This window comes from Gordionus sp. m RMFG-2023, chromosome 4 (assembly GCF_954871325.1).
Source record: "Gordionus sp. m RMFG-2023 chromosome 4, tfGorSpeb1-WG-v2, whole genome shotgun sequence".
Lineage (NCBI taxonomy): Eukaryota > Metazoa > Nematomorpha > Gordioida > Chordodea > Parachordodidae > Gordionus > Gordionus sp. m RMFG-2023.
Window position 1 is genome coordinate 6421482 of NC_088778.1, and position 25825 is coordinate 6447306.

Genomic DNA, 25825 nt, shown 5'->3' on the forward strand with positions numbered 1-25825 from the left:
TTTAAAGGCTTGTTTTGAGCCGATTTTTAAAAACGGCTAACTCAATATTTTATCCAGAAAAATATTACGTAAGTCTGAAGATTCTGCTCATAGAAGGAACAAAGGTCTAGACATATAATATCGAAATCTCGAGGCTTAGTCAATATTTTTCTGGCTTGAGTTAGCCGTTTTTAAAAATCGGTTCAAAACAAGCCGTTTAACAACACTACAAAAAAAGGTTATGTAAGAGTCCTGCAAACGCAAAAGAGAATTAATAATCTATATTTTTGGTTATAACATGGTGTAATCAAAACAATAATTTTCAATTATGATCAATATTAATTATAATTATATGGCAATATAATATATATCTTTCTTTTTTTAAAAAAGTCATACCTGGGATATTTTTTTTACAAAAACAATATTTAAAATAAAATGAAAAGCTATTTTATTATAAATTCCAATAATTTGTGTTTAAAAAAAATACATAGATATTATTTGATGCAGTGATGGCATTTTAAATTAATATTAAAAATCAAAATACATATGATATTTTAATAAAAATTCAGTCTTTTGTATGTTAAATAATTTATTATTAAAAAACATTAAGAAATTTAGTTTAAAAAAAAATGCTTATTGTAAATAATATTGCCTTATATCAATTATTCCCATATATATTTTAAAAAAATTTAATATTATAAGTGACAGTGAAAAAGTGAGTTATCATTATTGTGAGATTTCTAATAGTAGTCGATTATGCATAATATATATAAAAATATTATTAACGATATTTTTATTTTAAAAAAAATATGAGGATTTTAAAACATAGATTTTATTTGTCATAAACTATTTCTGGGGAAAAAAAAAAAATTTTTCCATTGTCAAATATCAAAAAATAATTTTTTTTTTGAAATTTTAAGAAAAATCTTATTAAATTAAGGTAAAAAGAAGAATAAATAATATATTATTCATAAGTCGTAACTGGTTAATAAATTTGATTTGATTCCATAAAAATAGCTAGATTTCAGGATTTTACTTGCTTGTAGAACAGGGTTGTTACGTACTTTTTCTTATGCCTATGTGTGCAACTTAACACCAAAACACCATCCTTGAAGTAAATCCAAATTATGATTTTTGGAAGAAAAGAAAAATAGAAAGGAAAATAAAATATAAACTAAATACACATGGCGATTCTATAAACAAATAACCCTTATAAATATTATTAAAAAAATCTTATCTAATAATAAATTTCATATGATTTTATGCTGATCTCGACCATAATCATTATTCTTATTTGAGAATGTTGATATATTCTAATATGAAACCTTGATGGATAAGGCGTACAAATGATTAAGCACAGCCCGAGTAGCCGGTTCCGGTAATAGAGCGGGCTCAAAGTTATAGGGTATGTCCCTGTTTAGCGGTACTTGAAGGAGCTGAGGGGGCAAGAATGGAGGGGTGGCCCCGCCGGCGGCCGCGATTCTGGGAGGAACTCTTTGCCCGTATTGCAGGAGTTCGTGAGCGTCTTCGAGGTATGGCAGATCCGGATTCGGGGGTGCATCCAAGGTGGAGGAAAAATTTGGGCTAGGAGGTGCTAAAATAATTTAACAGTTAAAAAAAAAAGTTAACAAGGATTTTAAATATCCTATTCCTAGGTGTTTTTTTTATTAACATAAAGAAGGTAGGTTTTATAAAAAAATTTAAAATGGAGTTGTTAAGGTGTTCGGGGCAAAATGGATCAGACTTAAGATGGGCTTAATTAAATCGATAAGTTTTGTGTAAGTTTTTTTTTTAAAAATTCTTTTTAAAGAAATAAATAAGAGAAGGGGATGAAAGTGATTGGGTTTAAAGGGGTGTTATATTATTGTTTAAAATTATATTACTTACTCAAGTATTCGTTTAAAATATACTTATTTTTAAAAGCTATTTTGTTTAATATTATCGTATTTACAAATAGTCGCCTGATTTTATATTATAGAGGGGGGGGGGTCATGTTTTTGGATAAGGTTGGTTCTAGCTGTCTCTTAATATGAATGATTATTTACCAAGGATGTCGATCTACAAATGTTTCACTGATCAGATATTCACCCCAACCCGATTCGATAACTGAATGTTTACAATAGTTTTTGTTAGATTCACAGATACCAAATTCTTACATTAGTAAAAGGTACCAAAAGCTGAAATCACGACAGTTTCCTATTAAAAATCTGGTTTACCATATGGGGGGGGGGGGGTAGTATGATGCAAAATCGGCATCGAGATTGGAAGGAAGTAGGGGAAGGAGTGGGTGATTTAAATTTCTCTATTTGCTAATTGATTCTAATTCCCTTTTAATTGTTAATTTTTATTCAAGAATTTTTGATTCAAGAATAAATAGTGAATAACTTATGTGGGAGTAAAAAAATATATAATCAACCCAAAATTATGTAAAACTAATTTTTATATTTTTAATAATCCTTTTTTGTTTAAAAATTTATTAATTCAGTTGTGTTTTGCACTTTTTACCGCTTATGTATATCGCTCATAATAGGTATGTAATTTTATTTATTATAATTCCTTCCAATCTTATATGGAAAAGTAAAATGATACCATTTTTTTAAAATTTATATATTTTTTTCTTATAATTAATATTTTAAAAAAAGCAAGAAATATTCTTTCGTTGAAAAAAAAAATATTTTGAAAATTTTCCGACATTTTGTTTTTTTTTCCTTACCCTTTAACATAAATATATTTAGTGACTTTATCGAAGTCAAATAAAATACAGAATGCTCTAATGTTAAATATTTGGACGGAAAAGATACCTTTATAAAAATGAGGCCAATGTAAGTGCTAAAATATATAACCATGGCCAAAATTAAAAGAAAATGGAATAAATTCTAAATAAAAAGATTAAAAGAATTTTAATTAATGTATTGTATAATGATAATTATAATGTTAATTACATTATTTTATAAAACTTCACTAAAAGATGTAAAAATAGTTCTAATTATACTAATAAGTTTATTATTAAAATTATATAAAAACCAATTTGGAATATATTAAAAAAACTTAGTTAAAAATAAATTTAAAGATGCTTAACCTTAAGGAGATCATTAAAACGCATAATTTTGTCCAAATAAAAAAATAACGGTTGACCACTAAATAGCATTGCTCAATTGAGTATGTTTTATAAAGTTCTTCAAAATAACATATTCAAAAAATGGCCGCCATATCTGAAGCGAGAAAAAATTAAAAAATGTAAGTTAATTGCAAAATTACATTTCATACTTATTTGAATAATAAAATTTATAGATGTTAGCCACTGTCGCCAATAATATAGAATATTATCTTAGAATACATAATCTTACATTTGAAGTAATATATAAGTTTTAACAGTATACTGATTTGGATTTTAGAAATTTTCTAAGAAAGAGGCATAGTAAATTAAACTTAAAAATGAATAATTTAGTTGATTATTGATTTTGAACTTTGCTAACACAAATCATAATATTAAATTGGATTAATTTAATTTTAAATTAATTGTAAAATAACTTAAATAATATTAAATCAATTAAGCTTCAACTGTTAATGCTTGATTAATATATTTAGACATTATGAATGATCTTTATATTCTATTTTTAACACAGAATTTTTGCAATTGTTAACATAGTGAAAATAAAATTTATAAAGATATATTAATTAAATATAGTTAGAGTTTTGACAAAGAAGTTTAATAATATACTGGTTTAAATTTTAGAAATTTTCTTAGGTAAAGTCATAGTAAATTAAATTTAAAAAGGAGTGCTTTATTTTCAATTAATGAATGATTATATTTAATTAAACAAGATTTAAAAATAACTTAAATAATATTAAATCGATTAAGCTTCAACTGTTAATTAATATTTAGACATTATGAGTGATCTTGATATTCCATATTTGACACAGAATTTTTGCAATTGTTAACAGAGTGAAAATATAATTTATATGTATTACTCTAATAATTAAAATAGCACAGATTTAATAAAGATTTATATAGTCTTAATTAGATATTAGCAATGGTGGCCAATAACATAGAAGAGGTAGTGTAAAACCTAAATTTATTTTAGCGGTAATCAACGTTTCTTCTAAAGCAGAAAAGGGTTTTATAAGAGATATCATTTCTTAATCATAGGAAGGGACATTCCGTAGAAGGACACTAAAAAACTTCCTATCTCCTAATCCAACTTTCGAAAAAAGGTGATAATGAGTAGTTTTAAAATATATATATACAATGTTAGAGACAGAGAAAAACCACTAGTAAGAAATATAAAGTTCAACGGAAAAATAATTCAATATTTCGATAAAAAATAAAAAAATTAACGAAGGAAAGTACATTACAAAAAGTTCAAAGTTTTGTATTTGTTTACCTACATTTGGTTATACAGCTTGTAACAAAGAAATTTTTTTTTAATAAGGATCCAGGTGACGCTGGAAGGAATTTAATTTGGTTTAGATTAAAGATTCAAAATATGAAATATAGAGGAAAAAATTAGTTTAAAAATTTAATTCTCGCTAAATGAGGGAGATTTTAAAATTTGAGATTTATATTTTGTTTTCTCTCTAATTATCGGAAGTCTTTTATATAATGCTTATTATTAATTATTATTTTCCTCTTTGTAAACTTTTATTTTGTGAAGTTTAGAGCTAATAAAAATGGGGAGTGTCCGGGAGGGAATATATTAAGTTAAAAAAAGTGATGAATGTTCAGTAATTTTCTTAATCTTCGATAAAAAAAAGTACATCTTACGTATTTACCATCTATCCTTGACCTGAACAAATGAAATCAATATTTTTTATGCAAAAAAACAACTAACTGTAAACTATGGACATAATCGAGGAAACATTTTCAAATTTTTTGTTTCTCACTTATCGATATTTTATGCATTATCAACAATGATCGCGTTCATTGGTTGAATACAACTCTTTAAAATGTGTAGAGTAACTATATAATCTAATTTTTGTTATTTGTTATAATCTAATTTTATTTTATAAACGGCGTAACCTTACTTTTTTAATATTATTTTACTTTTTTTGTATTTCGTTTATATTCTAATTTGGACTTATAAAAAATGTATATAATAGAAGTGTGAAATGGAAAAAATAGTATTAATAGTATTAATAAAGTTAAATATAAATAAACACCTTTTTACCTTTGTGCACATATACATGTTACTCTACATGGTGCTCCGGGTGAGGATTGAACTCATGACCTTAAAATTGCAACAATTTTGGTATTAAACATGTGCCTACATCTGCTTATCACCAGCAATCCAATGGCCAGGTTGAACGCATGGTTAGAACGTTCAAAACACATATGAAAAGGAATATTAAAATAGACCCAGATATCGCACTTAGCAATAGTATTAATAGTGTTAATAAAGTTAAATATAAATAAACACCTTTTTACCTTTATGCACCACATATGCATGTTACTCTACATGGTGCTCCAGTTTTGGCAAAAGAAACTCGCCTCATGGAAATTTTTTTTAAAAATAAAATTTTTTTCCCTTTGTAAATATGGTTAATAAAAAAAATTATAAAATGGTACAAACAATTCTATAAGGGTAAGTCATTTCAAAATTATTTTCATCAATTATGTTCGCCTTCAAAGTACTAAATGTACCCCATCAAATTTCCATCTACGATATTCTATTTGATTTAACTTATAATTGCGATGTCAACTTTTCTAGGATAAACGGTACGGAGGATGTACTGTTTGAATTTATGAATTTAAGAGACATGATAAATTGCTTTGAATTATTAAACGGGAAACACTATATTTACAGCGATAGTGATTTCATTGAATTAATTTGTATATTCGTTAAAACATAAATAGTTATACCAAAACTTGAATTAATAAAATAATAAATGTTATAATTGCTTATTTATGTGTCTTATTAATTAAATATGGAAATTAAACAAGAATTTACACATAAGATCCCTAAGTTAGTGGGTCCTCTTACTGAAATTTATTTAGACAGAATATTAAATTACTTTTCGACCAGTACGGACTCTATTAAAATTAATACTTTGCTTAATAATTTATCAGACGAAGTTTTTGACGACATTAAGGCAATTTGTTTTGATACCGATATTTTAGATCTTAAAATTGTGATTAAAAAGTTAACCTATCTTTTACCAGCGCTAAATTTAAATACTTTAATTAATAAATTTAATCTTCTTCAACAAAACTCATCAGAGAGTTTTATGCTGTGGTACATTAGAGTATCGAAACTTCATAAGAAATGTAATTTTTTGGACGATAGTAGATTAAAAGAGAAATTACGGACATCTACCTTAAACGATAAGATTAAATACAAATTCTCCAAAAATTTTGACCTTACATTGAATCAGATGGTGGAATTAGGGGTGAAATTGGATTCTAGTAATATTAAGTCGGAGGATAATGATATAAGTTATATAAATAAGGATATAAAGTCCGATAAAGATAAAAATTTTTGCAGTAGAAATGATAATAATTTTAGAAATAATTATGATAATAGATATAGAAATGGGAATTACAATAATAATTTTAGATACAATTATGGTAATAATAATTCGCGATACCACGATAATTATAACAATTATAACTATAACAAATATCGCTATAATAATAATAATCAATCGAATTATGGTAGAAATAATACATGGTATGATAATAATCAAAGAAAACAAATCCAATACGGTGACGGAAATCGTAACAATTACCAATCTTATTACAACAATTCAAATAATTATAGAGGTAATGATAATAATCAGAGAAAGCAAATACAATATAACAACTCAAATAATTATAGAAGTGGCGACGAAAATAATAGAAAGCAAATACAATACAATAATGATTACAACATGAATATTGAAGAAATTATTGAAGAAAAAGGCGACTCTACAAAGAACAAAGATGATAATGATTTTAATGTCAACAATTTATCTGGCGATATGATTAATGACAAAGATAACGCTTTTATGACTACTTTAAAAGTGAACGACATTGTTACTTGTATGCAAGTGGACACTGGATCCAAATACACTATCATACCTCATGGTCTGGCTAAAAAACTTGGTATTAGAGATCTTAAGAAATCCGAGCTACAACTCACTGCTTATGACGGGAATTTAATCAAAATCATAGGAACTACTCAAGTTAAAGTGACTTATGATGGTATTTCCAAATATTTACAAGCGGTATCGTTAAATCAAGTAAAAATGCCTTGTTGGGACGTACGTGGATCAATGCTTTCAAAAATATTTTAAATAAATTTATAGCAAATATTGACACTAATTACGAAGATGAAATACTAAAAATTGATTAAAGAGTGTGAATCGAAATTGACTAATGGGCCAATCAACAGAGCAAGTGTCAAGTTACATTTAAGAAGTGATGCCCAACCTAAAATTATACCGCCTAGACGTATCCCTTATTCAAAAATTGATCTTGTTAGTAATGAACTCAAAAAATAGATACATGATAAAATAATTGAGCCGGTGAATGATGTCCGATGGGCAAGTCCTGTTACCGCTGTCTACAAAGAAGATGGGAGCATTAGGCTTTGCGCTGATTTTAAGGATACTGTAAACCCAGCTCTAGAAGACTTTAAATGATCTAATTGCTAAACTTTTGGAAGGAAAGAAATTTACGAAGATTGACTTTAAAAATTCTTTCTTACAGATACCAATTGATAAAAGTTGCAGAAACATTTTAACCATATCTACGCATAAGGGATATTACCAATTTACTAGACTTCCTTTTGGGCTTAAGACCTCATCTGCAATTTTTCAACAGATTATGGATCAAATCTTCGGTGACATGGATGACGTTATATTTTATATTGATGATTTACTTATAACTGGAAAAAACGATGAAGCCCACCTAAACAACATAAAAAAAGTGTTTGATAGAATATCATCGTTTGGGCTAATACCTAACTTTAATAAAAGTGTGTTCTTTAAAAACAAAGTGAGGTTCCTGGGTCATGATATTGACGCTAAGGGTATTCATGCTAATCACGACAAAATTGAAGCAATAATTAATATGCCAGAACCAAAATCAGCTGCTGAATTATCAACATTTCTGGGAATGGCTGGCTACTATAGAAAATTTTTGAACAATTTTGCGGAAATTGCCGATCCTCTTTATAAGATTGTCAATAAAGAAAAATGGGCTTGGAACCTAGAACACTCTAAAAGTTTTAATGATCTAAAGAAGTTAATTAGCCTTCCACCTGCTTTGACATATTTTAACCCTGAATTACCTATAGGGATAGCCACTGACGCATCAAAATGTGGTTTAGGAGCTGTACTATTTCATATTGAAAAAGATGGTAAAGAAAAACCTATAGCTTTTGCGTCGAGAACTTTATTAAAGTCTGAAATGAACTATACCAATATTGAGCGTGAGGCTCTCGCTATAATGTTCGCTATGAAGAGATTTCAGGAATATTTAATCGGCACAAAATTTACAATTATTACTGACCATAAGCCTCTAGTTCACATCTTCACCAAGGGTCTTAAGGATAATAGCACCATGTCGTTAAGACTCCAGAAGTGGAATATTACATTAGGAGGATATGATTTTAATATAAAGTATAAAGCTGGTAAATATAATGTTGTTCCTGATTGCCTTTCAAGATTACCACAAGAATGTCGTGATGAAACTATTGAAGATGTAACCATAATAAATGAATATGAGGATTTACCTATTAACTTTGATCAAATTCGTGATAAAAATTTGAAAGATACGGAATTAAAACAAGTCATAAATGATATTAATAACAACAGACCTATAATGAATAATATTTATAAAAACATTGAATTGGAATTAAGTATAATTAAGGATTGTCTTTACAAAAGCAATAAAATCATAATTCCGTCTTCTATGAGAAAAACTATACTACAGTCATTACATGAAGGTCACTTGGGAGCAGGAAAAATCAAATCCTTAGCCAAAGAATACATGTGGTGGCCTGGTATAAATAATGATATCGTTATGGAAGTGAAAAGTTGTGCCGATTGTAATAAATATCATGATAATCCTATAAAGATACAAAAACCATGGGTTTCGGCAACCAAACCGTTTGAAAGGATACATATAGATTATGCGGGTCCGTTTTTCACAAAAAACTGGTTGATAATAGTCGATGCCTACAGCAAATTTCCAATTATTATTCCTATTAAAAATATTACGACTGATGTTACTTTAAAAGAAATCTTTAAAACTATTTCGCTATACGGAATACCTGAAACTATAGTTACTGATAACGGCAATAAGCAATTATAACATTTATTTTTTTATTAAAGTTTTGGTATAAATATTTATGTTTTAACGAATATACAAATTAATTCAATGAAATCACTATCGCTGTAAATATAGTGTTTCCCGTTTAATAATTCAAAGCAATTTATCATGTCTCTTAAATTCATAAATTCAAACAGTACATCCTCCGTACCGTTTATCCTAGAAAAGTTGACATCGCAATTATAAGTTAAATCAAATAGAATATCGTAGATGGAAATTTGATGGGGTACATTTAGTACTTTGAAGGCGAACATAATTGATGAAAATAATTTTGAAATGACTTACCCTTTTTTTATCCATCTTATATAGAATTGTTTGTACCATTTTATAATTTTTTTTATTAACCATATTTACAAAGGGAAAAAAATTTTATTTTTAAAAAAAAATTTCCATGAGGCGAGTTTCTTTTGCCAAAACTGGAGCACCATGTAGAGTAACATGTATATGTGCACAAAGGTAAAAAGGTGTTTATTTATATTTAATTTATTAATACTATTAATACTATTTTTTCCATTTCACACTTCTATTATATACATTTTTTATAAGTCCAAATTAGAATATAAACGAAATACAAAAAAGTAAAATAATATTAAAAAAGTAAGGTTACGCCGTTTATAAAATAAAATTAGATTATAACAAATAACAAAAATAAGATTATATAAATAATAAAAATTAGATTATAAAAAATTCAAAAACAAAAAGTATATAACGCAAGAAAATGTTTTTAAACTAAGAACTTATCATTTATTTTTATTTGAATGACATATCAAAAAGATATGTGAAGCTCCACACCAAATATCTATGATAAAGGAAAAATATAAATGTTCACCCACTCAAAAAATTTTTTTTGATAAGTTTATTACATATAAGGAATTAGTATTTGAGGGAAAAACACAAAAATGTTAATATTGGATCGATTTGGAAAAAATATATAGGCCCGACCTTTAAATAAATTGGTGGGTTTGATTGGATTCAATATTATTTAATATTGGCACAGCTCTAATTTTTGATATGCCAATTTGACACTTAAAGCCGCTTGTTAATTGAAGAAAATATTATGCAGTTTAGGAATATTTATCAATAAAATAAAAATTTCAAACATAATGATAGACATGAGAGGTAATACATCCTCAGTAGAACAAAAGGGTATAATCGGTGGGCCAATTTCTTAAAATACACCAAAAAATTACCCATTGACTGTTTTTTAAAAAAATATTAAAATATTTTATAGCATTTACGTGTTGAGTTGATATGTTTATCATGTCGCAAAGAAGCAATGTCTACGGCTAATGCGTCGAAAACTTCAAAATCCGTTTTTTTGACCTCGATGACATTATTTTGGGTTCCCAAGTCATTGTTAATGGTCGACTTTTTTATAAAAAAAATCAATGACACTTTATCCATATTGATATTAAATTATTTTATTGTATATTTTTAATTTTAAATAAATTACCTTATTTAATCTTTATTCAATCTAGTGTTGTTAAACAGCTCGATTTAACAAATTTTAAATGATGATTTTAGCCAAAATAATCGATATTTCGGTAATAGATGTCCAAGATAGTATTGTTAAACGGCTCAATTTGAGTTAATTTTTAAAAACAGTTAACTCAATATTTTAGCTAGAAATATATTGCTAATAACAAAATTTTGCTAATAGATATTCAAATCTTTATATCATCTATGAGAAGGATAATCAGTTGTGTAATACTTTTTAGCTAAAATATTGTGTTAGCCATTTAATCCAATCTTATTTTGACTAAGCAAATATATTATAGCTTCAAAATCTATATATACAGTGGTAAAATATGATTATAAAGATTTGAAATTATTCATTCATTTATTTACTAATTACGAAATTATGCACATGATTTTTAATCATTTAAGTTGTGAAAGTTATTCATTGTTGGGCATTAAAGTTTTAAAATTTTCAGAACAGAAATACAATACAATATTAATAATATTTAAATATTAGGGAGCACAAACATATATCTCACACCTAAGAAATTAAATGAATAAAATTTTTATAAGAAATTTGATCACTTTAAATTTGTGGTATATATGCATTATAATGTATGACCATTCCAACAGCTCTAAGGCCATCATTCTCCCCTATGCATTTATTTTTAAAAATAGACACAACTTTCTAATATTCTATTTTAAATATAATATAAACATGAGGTCTGCAATAGGCCAGGTTTAGTTGACCCCTTAAATAAAATTAAACATTGAGAGGGTGGGTTTAGAAATACTTTTAAAACAATGGTGGATGCAAAAAGCATGATGGGCAAGATATAATTATAATTACACAATATTGCATCATTTTTTTAAGATTAGGCATATATTAAAATAAAATAAACAGTGAAACCAAGATTAAATAATTATTTTTAAGCCTGGTCAACATTTTTTTAAAAAATTTTACCATTATTTTGATCTAATATTCATTCCAAAAAATTATCCCCATTCCTAGTTTGTGTGATTATTATTTATTTTGGAGCTTATAAAAACAATAATCTCTATAAAAAATATATTCGATTCATTAGATAATATATTAAAATTTGCATTTTTTAAAAAATAATTTAACTTATAATTTGTAATTTCTGGATAAACTTAAATTAGATAAATTTGTATTCCTTAAATTATTTTAACTAATAAAGCTAAAGATATACCAGATCTAATTTTGTTTTCAGTAACATATCCTATAAATTAACCAGCCAGTTCTATGATATCTTATAAAACAATGTTTACAAACTTTTTTATAAGTGATCATTCAATATTTAATTCACCCGGATTATTGTTATGTTGTAATTACATTTTACATAAAATTTTAAATAGATATATTAATTTAAAACTTGTTTATCATCATGAAGCCATTTACTGTCCACATAAAATTTATATTGATGTGTTCCTTCAGGTATCTGAAGAATAGTTGTAAAATTTCCTTGGCTATAAAAGATAGATAGATTATATTATTATAGGACATACCTATGTACAAGTGGAATTTTTGATTTCCAATTATCCCAACTACCAGATACATAAACATTTTTTCCTCCTTTATCCCATCTAAACACCGTATAAATATTTCTAGGAGTCTGACTTTCAACCAAACCACCTTTATTACCTTCACTAATGGTGCTTGATCTTTTTCTATTCAGGGTACCCTCAGAATCCTCTTTCTTTTCATGTTTTTTTTATTATAAATATTTTGTATAATGTTACCTTTTTATGCTTTGATGTTCTTTCATCATCTGACATATTTGATCTGGTAAAAAATAATTTTCGTCCTCCTACCTTATCAAAATAAGGGCTATCTTTTGAGGATGAAACAGGAGATATTTCCCCATTTATTTGACGCCTTGAGTGAGTAGTACCCATTTTTTTTTCATATATATTGCATTTTATTTAATTAATTATGCCAATGTCGAATTAAATGTTGTCATATTTTAAATGATGAGAATTAAATATGTCAACTGTCAGATTAAATTCATATGGTGTTAGGAATGATATGTACAGAAATGTATTGTTTTTTTTTAAAATATATTTTATAAAAAAGCACATCTGCGAATATTAATTATTAATATAAACAACATTATATTTGACTTTAAACTGCCCGATCTGCATTAAAAGAATTGTGGTGCACGATAGATCTATAATATATATTTTCCTAAATGATTTAAAATTTAGATATATTTTAGCTAATAACTTTATATTACCCCAAGATATGAGTCAACAAACATCTTTTTATGGTATGAAAACAGGCCTATAACCAATTCATTTTTAATGAAACCTTTCCGCGAGTTTTCTTAGCCATTTTTATCTATGTGAATATTTACAATATATACTTATAATTCAAAATCATATGATAAAAAATTAAGTTTAAGAAATATCTACTTGATCCTTGCAAGTTGCAAGAGATAAATTATTTAACCGAACACGTAAGGAATCATTTTTTCAACCCAACCCTATAAACCTAGCTTATGCTCAATCATAAAATTAATTCAGTATTCTTGATCCAAACTAACCTGAATTAAAATTCTTTTATTTTTTAGTTTTTATATAAAACAATCTAAAATGAATCATGCTTAGATTTGTGCGCCGCCGGCTCAGGCCAACGCTCCTGGCAATTTTATTCACGCCGGAAAAGTGATAACGGCTCGCTGTGTATAATTTTTAGAATGATATTTTTATTATATTTATATACTAAATTTTAATTATTTAAATTTGAATATTTATATTAATAAAATAGGAATACTATTGGTATAAAATAAATAAGAAATCTAATCGGGCAAAATTGTGAGACAGGCCATGTTTTGGATATTAATGATTTTGATCCATACCTTGATGAAATTTTGAGATCTCTGTTGACGCTTATAATATAGATTACATTGCATAAACATATTTATAATATGAAAACTATAAAATTGTATTTTAAACATAAGATATTAGCGACACTACTTGATCTAAGATTTCAAAATCTATTGTTTCTGAATATTTATATTCAAATTCTACGACAATTGCAATTTTTAATTAGACAATTAAAACATTAAAACATGATAGAAATGCACAGAGTGGATTCAGTTGAAGATAATGGTCACATATCCATTTCATATATAGCTAAAATAGCTCGTAGGAATTTCCTTTCAAGCAATGATTATAATAACAGCGATTTAGAACAATAATTTTATCCTTTGCTCAGCCAAAATAGTAGAAGATACACTAACATTTTGGGGAAAAAATGATTGGATGAACCGGATGCAGTCTAATATTTGGGGTATCTCTATTATTAAGCAGCAATGGATATAACCGCCCTAGATGGAACAGGCGTTGGTGTACAAAATTTTTTGTTTCTAGTATTCATTTTAAAGGTCCAAACGTTTTGCTAGTATCCAAAAAATAAATTATTAATAATATTTGAAATACGAAAGTATTTGTATAATATTATCAGAAAAATCAATGATCCAGTTTATGTAAAATATGTTCTAGAAGTATCAAACAATCAAATTATTATTCTGTAAAAAGGAATAATAAATTTGATGTATATTTTTATAAGTAAAAAAAATCAGCGGTATTTTAATTAAAGTGATTTTTGTTAAATAAAGAAAAATTTATAAATTAAATTCGTTTAAAACAACATTCGAATTAAAAGTATTTTTTTCGTTTTTGTTTTATCAATTTATTTTGTAAATAATTTTATATTAATGTATTCAAAATAACTAATCCTTTATTTACATCAATTTATTTTTACATTAATGTATTCAAATTAACTAATGTTTCTTTTATATAGTGCTGTGCCTCACATTGTTACAATTTTATGCTCACCAAATTGAAATTATCAAAATTGAGCTCATATCGCTCGATCCTATTATATTAATGGCCTGACTTTCTTCCCAGGATGGAAATTTTTAAGTATCTTTTATAAAATATCTGAACATGTCGATTTTTATTAATGCAAAAAAAAGGTTTTCGATTGGCGTGGTGACCTTATGGGTTATTCAGGATATCGCTTATCTCATAATGCGTCCGAATTGATTTACCTTTCTGAAACTAGCATAGGTGGTTTTCTTAACGAACAGAAGCATTTTATTTATTTAAAACTTTACACATCAATGAATGATCCTTTTTTTACAATTTCTTTTTCAATGTAATAATAATAATCAAAATAGCTCCTTCGAAGTTAATATATCTGTAAGATATTTACATTATGAGAATACAACAATAACTTTTTAAAAATAGATTAAAATTCAAAATTTTTATAAAAATAAAATACTATCTTTTAAACATTACAATATAAAAATAACGGTTTCGGGTTCTATTTAAAATTGTTGGGGTTGAAAATTTAAAAACTGAATCCAACTCTTTCGTATACAAGCTTATTAAAATATATAAAAATACAATTTAAAATTTTGTCACTAAATCTCATACACATTGTATTATTATTGCACACTAATTTAATAATCGCAACACAAACCGCGATTATTTATTAACTATAATATTAATATATATTCTATAGACGACTGATACTGACCAACCAATCAAAATTGACTAATACTGATCCTTAAAACAGTATAGTTCAAACTGGTTTACCGACATTCTTTTAGAGACAACATTTTAAACACAGGTTCAGTTGGATTGGATATCTGGTTAAAAGCTGTAAGTTCGATATATTAGTTTCGCTTAAATTTTTACTTATATCCGTAATTTAAAACTTTTTATATAAAAATAGTCGAAAAAGATATTTCAATTGATATTATAATAATGAGACTTAAAAATATCAATTTTTGCTAATTCGCGCAATTTGGCTGTGAAGATGTCAAGCTAATAATCGCGGATTTTACGAGCAAAATTTGAATTTGGCAAAAAAATCAATCTTACAACTTAAACCTATAATAAATGAGTGTGATTGTGAATTAATGAAACTAGTTTTTAGGGGAAAAAAACTAAATAATAAATGTAAATGGGTAATGAATCGAAATTTAGACGATATAATTTTTTGTACTATCAGACGAATTTAAAAATCTGGTCAAAACATTTTGTTCAAAAATATTAGGCGGCAATGTGTAGCAATATATAAAAATATTTATTGAATCGCGCATATGCCACATTAGCATCAGAAGGGACTGGCGGCGGGGTGCTTAATTATCAAATCACCTTTAAAAAAATTAATAAATGTAAAATTACTAAAAAAATGTACAGTTAGCCTTTAAGTCCCCCTAAATAAATACTACATAAAATTATGTGACATCTCTGATATTCTATATTATATAAAGACAATAATATAAAAATCGCGTTATATTTTTATAATTAAAATGTATATTTTTATTAATAAATATTAATTATAATATAAACAAATATAAATAATTTAGATAAAATATTTTAAGAGTCCTTATACATGAAACAAAACTTTTGTATGTAAAAAGAAAGTATAATAGGGAAATATTTACGAAGGCACATAAGCCTTTTTGTGTTTTTCGTAGAACCTAACGTAGGGATTGTCTTCCATGAGCGATTCCACGCTATTCGCATCTACCCCAACTCTTCTGACGTGAGAGCTCATATCTATATCCAAGTCGATTTCGTTATTATTAGCTTCGATATTATGGCTATTCGTGAAGCTTTCATTATTATCGCCCTTATGTAAGGTGATTTCCTCAGTTTTGATGTTGTTCGATGCTGAGGGGCTATCAGTACATTCTTGTAAGGCTTTATTTATGAATACATAATATTTGATTAAAAAAAAGAAGAAATTTTTAGTGTAACAGGTGAAGTGAAAGACGTGATATTTTGAAATCTCACACATTCGAAATCACGCGGCAAATATGGTGTAAATATTTTTAATTTTTGGAAGGTAATTAATAATTCCTCTAAATTTAGTTTAAGTTAATTAAAATTATTATTTATATATTTTACTCTGAATTAAAAACTAAAATTTTAAAAGGGGGTATATTATTAAAATTATTTTCTGGCATCCCCTCCCTTTAAGGCCTGGCGTGATTACCTTCCAAAAATTAAAAATACGTATTTTTAATTTTTGGAAGGTAATTAATAATTCCTCTATCTGCTGATAAGTTTCAGCAATATAAGATTTGCAATCTAATTTTTAAATAGTTTAAAATTTTAAAAGGGGGTATATATCATTAAAATTATTTTCTGGCATCCCCTCCCTTTAAGGCCTGGCGTAATTACCTTCCAAAAATTAAAAATACGTATTTTTAATTTTTGGAAGGTAATTAATAATTCCTCTATCTGCTGATAAGTTTCAGCAGATAGTTTTAATTTAGTTTAAGTTAATTAAAATTATTATTTATATATTTATACTCTGAATTAAAAACTAAAATTTTAAAAGGGGGTATATCATTAAAATTATTTTCTGGCATCCCCTCCCTTTAAGGCCTGGCGTAATTACCTTCCAAAAATGTATTATTAATTTTTGGAAGGTAATTAATAATTCCTCTATCTGCTGATAAGTTTCAGCAATATAAGATTTGCAATCTAATTTTTAAATAGTTTAAAATTTTAAAAGGGGGTATATCATTAAAATTATTTTCTGGCATCCCCTCCCTTTAAGGCCTGGCGTAATTACCTTCCAAAAATTAAAAACCGGTACTAGTTACTAAATAACTAAAGCTTTCTATCAAAAAGCTTACTATAGTACCTTAACTATCAAACCATTAAAATTCACAATCTTATAATTATAATATAAGGTAATAACTCCCCCCACGAAAACTTTATTAATTTATCATATCGAACTCGAGGATATGAAGCTCGAATAAACAAAAATATAAGTGAAAATAATCTAGAAAAGCCGATAATCACTATAAATCTTATCACAGCTGACTACTTGTGAGAGTCATATGACTCTCACAAGTAGTAAAAATAACATAATTGAAATATACTCAGCTATAAAAATTAGAGCAAAAAATCCCGAATAAAACTCAACATTAAAACCTGATACCAACTCAGATTCACCTTCCATTAAATCAAAAGGAGTTTGATTTATCTCAGCTAATGAACAAATCAAAAAGGAAACTAATAGATATATAAATATATACCCGTATATATTTATAGGAGTTATAAATTCTTCAAACTCATAACTTATTACCACTAATCCTATTAGTAAAAAAATAAATCTTATAATTAACTCGTAAGAAACAGCTTGTCTTACCGCTCGCATACCCCCTAATATAGAAAATTTCGAATTTCTTAATCAACCCCCTATAATTAAAAAATAAACGCTCCCCCCTATTAATATAATAAACACTAATAATGGGTAATCGTTTATTAGAGCGAAGGATCCTTGGGTCAGCACAAATTCGAAAAGGACCAAATAAAGTCCTAGTGATAGGACTGGTGCAGCCATTCATAGACGCCATCAAGAAATTGCTCTTTGGATAAAAAAAAATATTGGGAAATTTAAAATTGAAATTAAATGCGATAAAGTTTATATATTCCTATTTTTTTGTCTTAATTTTAGACATCTTTAATATAGTTTATATAGTGAACGTCAAAATTTGGATATTATAAATCGACCCCAAAAAACTTGGACACTATAATATAAAAAAAAGGGATTGGAGGTTCACATACTAATTGTAAAAATTTTTTTTTTGTTACCCAAATAAATTTTGGAGCTCTAGCTAACTTAGATCCAGATATGTGAGCTTCCACAGTCGAGTGTAGAATTTCGATATTGATTTAACGAATCTCAAATTAATCAAATGAAATCATGGGGGAAACACAAAAATTATGCGGAGAATGTAATAATATAAAAAAATATATATATGATGTATTCAGTGTTCGATTTATTTCCGCGAAAATAATTCTCTACTAAAAAATTTATTTTTTACAAAAATTGGAACTTTTAAGGTAAAATTTGATCATAAATCTTATTTGAGCATTCTTAAAAAAAAATAAAATCTTCCATTTTATATTTGATTTTAAAGTGTATTTCTCTCCTAGTTAAAACACATTCGGGTATGTTTATCGCCTTAGTGTTGTTTTTTTTTAAAACGGTTAACTCAATATTTTAGCCAGAAAAAGGTTGCCTAAGCCTCGAGATTTCGCTAAATAAGTGTCTAGACCTTTGTGTCATTTATGAGCAAACTCTTCAGGCTTATGCAATATTATTCTGGATAAAATATTGAGTTAGTCGTTTTTAAAAATCGACTCAAATCGAGCCGTTTAACAACACCATATCGCCTTTCTAAGTCAACTGTAAAAATTGGAACCAGAATCCATCACAAAAGTTCAGGAAATAGAACCATGTTTTTTTTAGCTATTCAGAACCGGAAATAGACCTTTTTTTACAGGTTCCAAATTTTGATGATAATTAAGAAATTAAATTTTGTATAAATATGATAATGAACCTATTAATTTTTTTTAAATATATTACGCCACGAATTAACGTCATAAGACATTGGAGGAAAAATCTAAATATTTAATGTAAAATGTTGATTACAATTAACAACGTCACCGGGAAGCGAAATGTTTTTAGGATAGAGATACGATTCTTCGAAAGGAGTGCTAGTAAATGCCACTTTCTTCTTTTTCTTGTCGATCGATTTGGCGGTATTCAAGTTGGTAGATAAGCTAAAGAGTGAACTTTGTAAAATATTATGAATATTAAAAATGTATGACAGTTAGATAGGGTATTTGTTCAGCTCTAATAGGGAAGAAATCAATGAAATATATTTCCAATATAATCAATATTTTGTTGCTTGAATTATTTATTATAGGCTTCTACCTTTAAGACCATCAAATAAGAGAAGCGATTTGACGAATTCTTTTTATAGAATTCGTTTACTAAGTTTATAATTTTTTCAGGGAGATCATTCTTAAAAAAATGTTTCTTGGAATTTAGATAGGAGTTTATAACATAATAATGAAAAAATAAAGAATTATTAATTAAAAATGTGATTTTAGAAATAAATTGGGCTAGACCAGAGGTGGGAAATAAGATTAATAAATCCATTGATAAACAAAGTCGAGAACATGACACACATTCCAGTGTTAAGGAATTTGACGTTGGTCAACATGTATGGATAAGGAACGAAACCATTAAGCGTTGGATGACAAATGATTCTAATTTAGGGATGGGCTTTTCGTGACAAATAAAAAAAATTCGTTCGGGATCGGGCCATTCAAGACTAATTTTTCACTCTTAAATTTCGGGCTGGTCTTGAAAAAATTAGGGCTAATGTAGATAACAAATTTAAATCCCAATTAATTCATTTAATGCATGAGAATATATTTCTTCTATTTTCATGTTGTATATCAAGTTTTCTTTTCTTTTTCTAAAAACAAAATTTTCAAAATCATCATAATTATCCTCAAGATTATCTGCCAATGCATTTGCAACTTGTATTTAATAAAACTAATTTACTTTGTTCTTATTTTTAATTTAATAATCCAACCAACAAAAATAAATATTTCCTAAAATATATTATTATCTATGAATATGATAGAATAATTTACAAAATGTAACGGAAATTTTTAATATGTTTAAAAAAATATATTTTTTTGAACCTTAAATTTAAAAAAAAAGGGTTAGGTTCTCAGCCTTAGAATAGTGTAAGAGATTAGGGAGGATGAAGGTTGAGGAGTTAGAGAGCAGGAAATTTCATATTTATGAAGATGAAAAGTAGATAACGAGGGGAATGAAAGATAAGGGTGAGTGAAGATGTAGGCCAGAGTATTTAAATTAAATTTTTCTTATTTCGGGTACCATGAAAGGCAAAACATTCAAGCCACTAACTTTTTTTCAGCAATCACAATTGTAACTTGAATTGGACGTTATATTTAACCAGACCACTATTTAAATTTTAAAAATAATTGATTAGCTTATTACATGAAAAAACGCTAGTTTCGCTAATAGTATTATCTATAATAATAAAAAAAAAAATTGGGTAAAAACAGGTTAGAACTATAAATAAATCTTATGTCTAAATACAAACAGCTGGAAAGGACTCCTCCCTCCCTATCCCGATAATAATTTTTTGCCAATAACTCAATTTTATCCATAAGTATAAATAGAACCTTATAATAATCAGGCAGTTATTTACGAATATTTGCATATTTTAATTTAAATATTCTAATAAACATCATATACATATATCAATGTAATAAAAATGGCTTAAAAAAATATATATCACCTAGTCGCTATATCCCCATTTTCACCTGATTGCTCTACATCTTCAAAGATTCCATAAGAATATTTTCCTAAAAGTGCTGGAACATAAGCTGGTATCCTGTTAACCGAGAGGAGCGATTTGTCATCCATTACTTAATATTTTTTTTTCAAATATTGTTTAATTAATGGAAAATTTTTGTGAGCAATTTATTTTATAATATTAAATTGCAAGTGGAGCAAATTAGACACTTTATGAATATTTTTTGTTGAAAATACTACATATCTTTATTCATGAAATAAATCGAGATAAGTTACTAAGATCTGCAAAAGTAGGACCAACCTATACAGATTTTGGGCTAGATTAGTTTTTATAGAAAATTGGGACTGAGTTTTAAATATTTAAATATATTTTCCAAATATTTCCCAAAATTCCAAAAAAAAAATTTGAATAAACTTTATAGCTTGTGATTCTTATTTTTGGGTGAAAAAAATCTTCAAATGCTCATAAACATTATTTTGGCATTGCTTGGAAATTCTAGATTACTTTTTAAAGGTACAAACAAAAATAAAATGATAATTATGAATTAAAACTTAAAAATTTGTCACTATGATCATCCTCGAACAAAGAGAAGGATGGGCCAATTTTTGCTAGGAATCTGGTATATGCCTTTTCGATGTCTCGTTTTTCAGAAATAGCACGTTCCCTGGAAACCTCAGTTTCGTCATCGGCATTTTCAGAATTATTCACCTAAAAAAAATGTCAATGATAATAATGTTTATTTTATGTTTACATTCAATTTATGAGGATATTATTTTACTAACTCTTATTCTTATAATAAAAAAAGGAGGGAGATGATATAAATTTTAAAGATTAGGGGCTGTGCTCATATTAAATATCGGATCGGCACCGATATTTAGCGTTTTCCAAAATATCGGATCGGGTCGATACTCGTAAAAACCCGATCCGATCTATTTACTTTTCATTTTTTTTTGTTCATTTATTTTACATTTGTTATTTTATGTTATGTATATTTATTTTAGATCTGCAAAAGTAGGCGCGGCCCGTACCCGGCCCGAACGGGTTTCGGCTGAGCCTATTTTTTTGATAAAAATTGGTTAAAAATATTCGGGCAATATATCTAAATTTATCAATTTTTTATGTTGAATTTTTTACAATAAAAATATTTGATTTTATTAATAGAAAACTTGACGTCATATAACATATACCTTTTATTTTGAGTAATTATAAAAATCAATTTCTATTTTTAAATAAATTCTGGCCAGGTGGGGCCTGTAAAATTTTTTAAAATAAAAATTTGAGTTCGGGTCCGGTATGTATCTGTATCTAGATCCATTTAAAAAGTATCTTTTAACAACTCTGGTATTCACTAATGCAACTTTCTAAAAAAAATTTCAAGCCGGGCCGGGTTTGAAAAATTAGGTCCGATGCAGATCACTAAATTATTTTACATTATTATAATATTTTCTAAATTATTTTTTTTTAAACAATGCAAATGCACAACACCCCATAAAATTTATTTATTTTTTTAACTAGATTTATAGTATTTTAAAAGTTTTTTTTTTATAAAAAAAAAGTAACACCCAAAGTTTTATTTATTTTAAATCTTTTTAAATAATAACGCCAATTTTATTATTTATACTATAAATAAAAGAATTTTTAAAAATATGGTATCTGAATTATGAAAATATTTTACAAAAGATAAAAGATAATTTTGTAAAATGCGTTATCTGCGGAATTCAAATTTCACGGGGAGAAATTATTTATTAAAAATTTTTAATATATTAAATATTACAATGTTATAATTCATACCAACATAAAATGGATATATTATTAAATATACATTTTTTATCTATTATTATTAGGGCTGTGCCGATATTAAATATCGGATCGGGCCGATACCTGTAAAAAACCGATCCGACCTTTTTACTTTTCTTTTTTTTGTTATTTTATTTTATGTATATTTATTTTACATTATTGTAATATTTTCTAAATAATTTTTTTAAATTTTATTTCTTTTTTAAAATAGATTTATAGTATTTTAATAGTTTTTTTTTTTATAAAAATAGAAAGGAATACCCAAAGTTTTATTTATTTTAAATCTTTTTAGATAATGCCAATTTTTTTATTTATACTTTAAATAAAAAAAATTTTTTAAATATGGTATCTGAATTATGGAAATATTTTACAAAAGACAAAGATAATTTTGCAAAATGCGTTATCTGTGGAATCATCTAAGTCCTTCAGTACGGCAGGAGATATAGATAGTCCATATCGTATAATTTTATATATTAAATATTACAATTTTATAATTCAACCATATTATAGTCTTAATTGTAGAAATAAAATAATTAAATTAAATTCATAATTCGACTTTTTGCATAAAAAATATTGATTTCTTAACTACATTTGGTTCAAACGGGGGCGATTAAAAATCAGTATAAATATCGTATCGTATCGGATCGGTGAAAAATATGTGGATTGGCACAGCCCTAATTATTATAATTTACTTAAATATAATCTTAATTGTAGAAATAAAAAATTTAATTAAATACATAATTCGATTTTTTGCATAAAAAATAATGATTTCTTAATTACATTTGGTTCAAAGGTGGATGGTAAAAATCAGTATTAATATCGGATCGGTTTTGAACCAATATAGGATTGGATCGGTGAAAAATATGTGAATTGGCATAGCCTTAATAAAGATATATAAAACACATTTAATAAAGAGTATAATAAAACGTAAAAGTGTAAGGCTGAATTCATAGTAGCAGCATCCTTGGCCTTTATTTAAAAAAAAATTGCTTTGGGTTGGGCATAATATTGTTTTGAAAAATTTGTAAGAAACAAGGCACCAATATTTTTTATTTGTTAGTAGAATGATCGAAAACTTGATTATGTACAGAGTAAAACTATATTGGAAAATAATTAATATCTATATTTAAATAAATTTGGGCCAGGGAGGCAAATAATTTTTCTTTTAGGTGGAATTCTTCTGGACCAATAATTTTTTTTTGTTAAGATCAGTCTAATCAGATTTTAAAAGGAATCAGGCAAGTCAGTGTCATTGGCTGGGGTAAAGAGGAGTCATTATGTTTCAAAAATGCTTAAGCAAGGATTGATTAATTATATTTTAGATTAACTGGTATCAGGAATTTTGATATATAGGTTGATAATTAAATATATATTCTTATAAAATAAGTATTCAACATAAAATACATATTCAAATAAAATAGGTAATCATGATTAATATGGGTATCTATAAATATTACAGGAGTATTTATATAGGTTCTCTTATCGGGTAACTCAGGAAAATATTCAGGGATATATGAAAAGTGTTCTCTAGGTCCACTCTTTAGAGTTTTTAAGTCTGCTGGCTTATTTTGATGTTGTACTGTATATCAAACATATATATATAATAAAATGGTTTAGCTTACAAGGTGGAAGAACAATCTTATTTCCTTCCTTTAATGTAAACTCTGGTATTCCCATAACATCAATGCCTACACATAAAGTATAAACAAATAATATAATTCAATATGAACCCATTTCTACTAAGGCCAATAAGACATCAGCGAATACAGGTTTTGTTCTACATGCATGTTCAGCAAAATTCCTTGACAACCTACCAGTTTCAATCAACAAAGATTGCAACATTTCATTAAATATGGATAACACTTTTGGCTCACATTTAGTAAAGCCAACATTAACCAATATAGAACTTATAACAGATGAAATAGTTTTAGTATACAATTCATCAGTAATATTTATCAAAGAATCCGTCATATAATTTAAATGAATAAAAATCAAATTTACACCTGTCTTATCATATATCATGTGATATTTGATAAGTTTAAGTTACATTCACTTTTTAAAAATGGTTAAATTAATATTTTCGTCAAATTAATATTACCTAAGCCCAGCGTCTACATGAGCGGGAGGGGTAGGAACAGTTTGCATCCTATTTTTTTGAGGGGTTATGGGGTAAGCTTCTTTAATGGGGGTAGGATAAATTTTTGGGGGGGTAATCTATTAAATTTTGAGATGAAATAGGACAAAATTTATTGCTGTAAAAATTAATACTTTTATTATAGTATTATTATAATACAATTCATCGACCAAATCTATATATTGCAAATAATCATACACATTGTTTTCCAAATAAAATATCCTTTTAAATGTAATTTAAATGGTTTAGATATATCAGCCAGCTCATAATGCCATAATAATAAATTCATTGTAAATAATGGAGATTTTAATTGAATTTATTATCTAAAAAATAAATTCTTTATATTCATAAAATATCGATAGTTGGTAGTAGAGATAGATTAATTTAAGTTATCCTTTATCTTTGAAAAGAGTATCAATAAATAAATAGGTAAGGGAATTTTTTAGGGGGGTAGGCAAAGGTTTTTGAAGGGGGTTTGCATCCAGTGAAAATCCTGTCATGTAGACGCTGCCTTAACCTTGAGATTTGGTGAAAAGTCAATCAAACGTTTCTATGTATATTTGCGAAATCTTGAGGTTTAAATTGACAATTCAAAATCTAGCTAGACAGAATTCTTGGTCCAGATAAGTTATTCATTGAATGATTGTATCAAATAAATTGATACGCCCATGTTAACGCAATGAGAATTTTCAAGATATTAATATTTTTGATCATATATGGCCTGTTTATTATTGGTATAACTGTTTTTTTACCTCTAATATAAATTGAGTTTGGTGTATGAGGTCAATTGACAATAAAATATTTTAAAATTATTTTTGTTATAAATATATCACATAATTATTGCCGCGAAATGATAAAATATTATTAAATAATTGTGCTGATGACAATGGGTTTGAGAAATTAATCAAATTTTAAGAGGGGACTGAGCCACTTCATGCA

The 25825-nt window shown here is 26.6% G+C and overlaps 2 protein-coding genes across 3 annotated transcripts; both read right to left on the reverse strand.

Moving 5' to 3' along the window:
• Positions 1-472: 472 nt before the first annotated feature.
• Positions 473-12748, reverse strand: LOC135928070 (5'-AMP-activated protein kinase subunit beta-1-like). Its single transcript, XM_065464402.1, has 6 exons — positions 12512-12748; positions 12278-12468; positions 12145-12238; positions 10531-10660; positions 1305-1573; positions 473-1087 (listed from the first exon to the last, which is right to left on the reverse strand). The coding sequence occupies exons 1-6, from the start codon at positions 12665-12667 to the stop codon at positions 1004-1006; spliced, it is 924 nt and encodes a 307-aa protein (XP_065320474.1). The 5' UTR covers positions 12668-12748; the 3' UTR covers positions 473-1003.
• Positions 12749-15798: 3050 nt separating this feature from the next.
• LOC135927971 (transcription initiation factor TFIID subunit 8-like) lies at positions 15799-24715 on the reverse strand. Of its 2 annotated transcripts, none has more exons than XM_065464261.1 (7): positions 24483-24715; positions 24375-24440; positions 24210-24331; positions 21507-21663; positions 20938-21067; positions 19245-19375; positions 15799-16492 (listed from the first exon to the last, which is right to left on the reverse strand). In XM_065464261.1, exons 1-7 carry the CDS (start codon positions 24592-24594, stop codon positions 16230-16232), a joined length of 981 nt encoding a protein of 326 aa, XP_065320333.1. In that variant the 5' UTR covers positions 24595-24715; the 3' UTR covers positions 15799-16229. The 2 variants fall into 2 exon arrangements, with proteins under 2 accessions (XP_065320333.1, XP_065320332.1); XM_065464260.1 differs by having other exon boundaries at positions 15807-16492; positions 19245-19387.
• Between the last annotated feature and the right edge of the window lie 1110 nt (positions 24716-25825).

Bases quoted from the DNA above. Each gene is read 5' to 3' on its own strand.
- LOC135928070 (XM_065464402.1), bottom strand. From the start codon at position 12,667: ATGGGTACTACTCACTCAAGGCGTCAAATAAATGGGGAAATATCTCCT. The intron at 12,469-12,511 runs GTAACATTATAC...AAACATGAAAAG, and splicing joins GAACATCAAAGCATAAAAAG to AAAGAGGATTCTGAGGGTAC. The intron at 1,088-1,304 runs GTTTCATATTAG...ATTTACTTCAAG, and splicing joins TGTACGCCTTATCCATCAAG to GATGGTGTTTTGGTGTTAAG.
- LOC135927971 (XM_065464260.1), bottom strand. From the start codon at position 24,594: ATGTTGCAATCTTTGTTGATTGAAACTGGTAGGTTGTCAAGGAATTTT. The intron at 21,664-24,209 runs GTAATATTTATA...CATTTTTTTTAG, and splicing joins GAACCTATATAAATACTCCT to GTGAATAATTCTGAAAATGC. The intron at 16,493-19,244 runs GTAATCAACATT...TCATAAATAAAG, and splicing joins TCCCGGTGACGTTGTTAATT to CCTTACAAGAATGTACTGAT.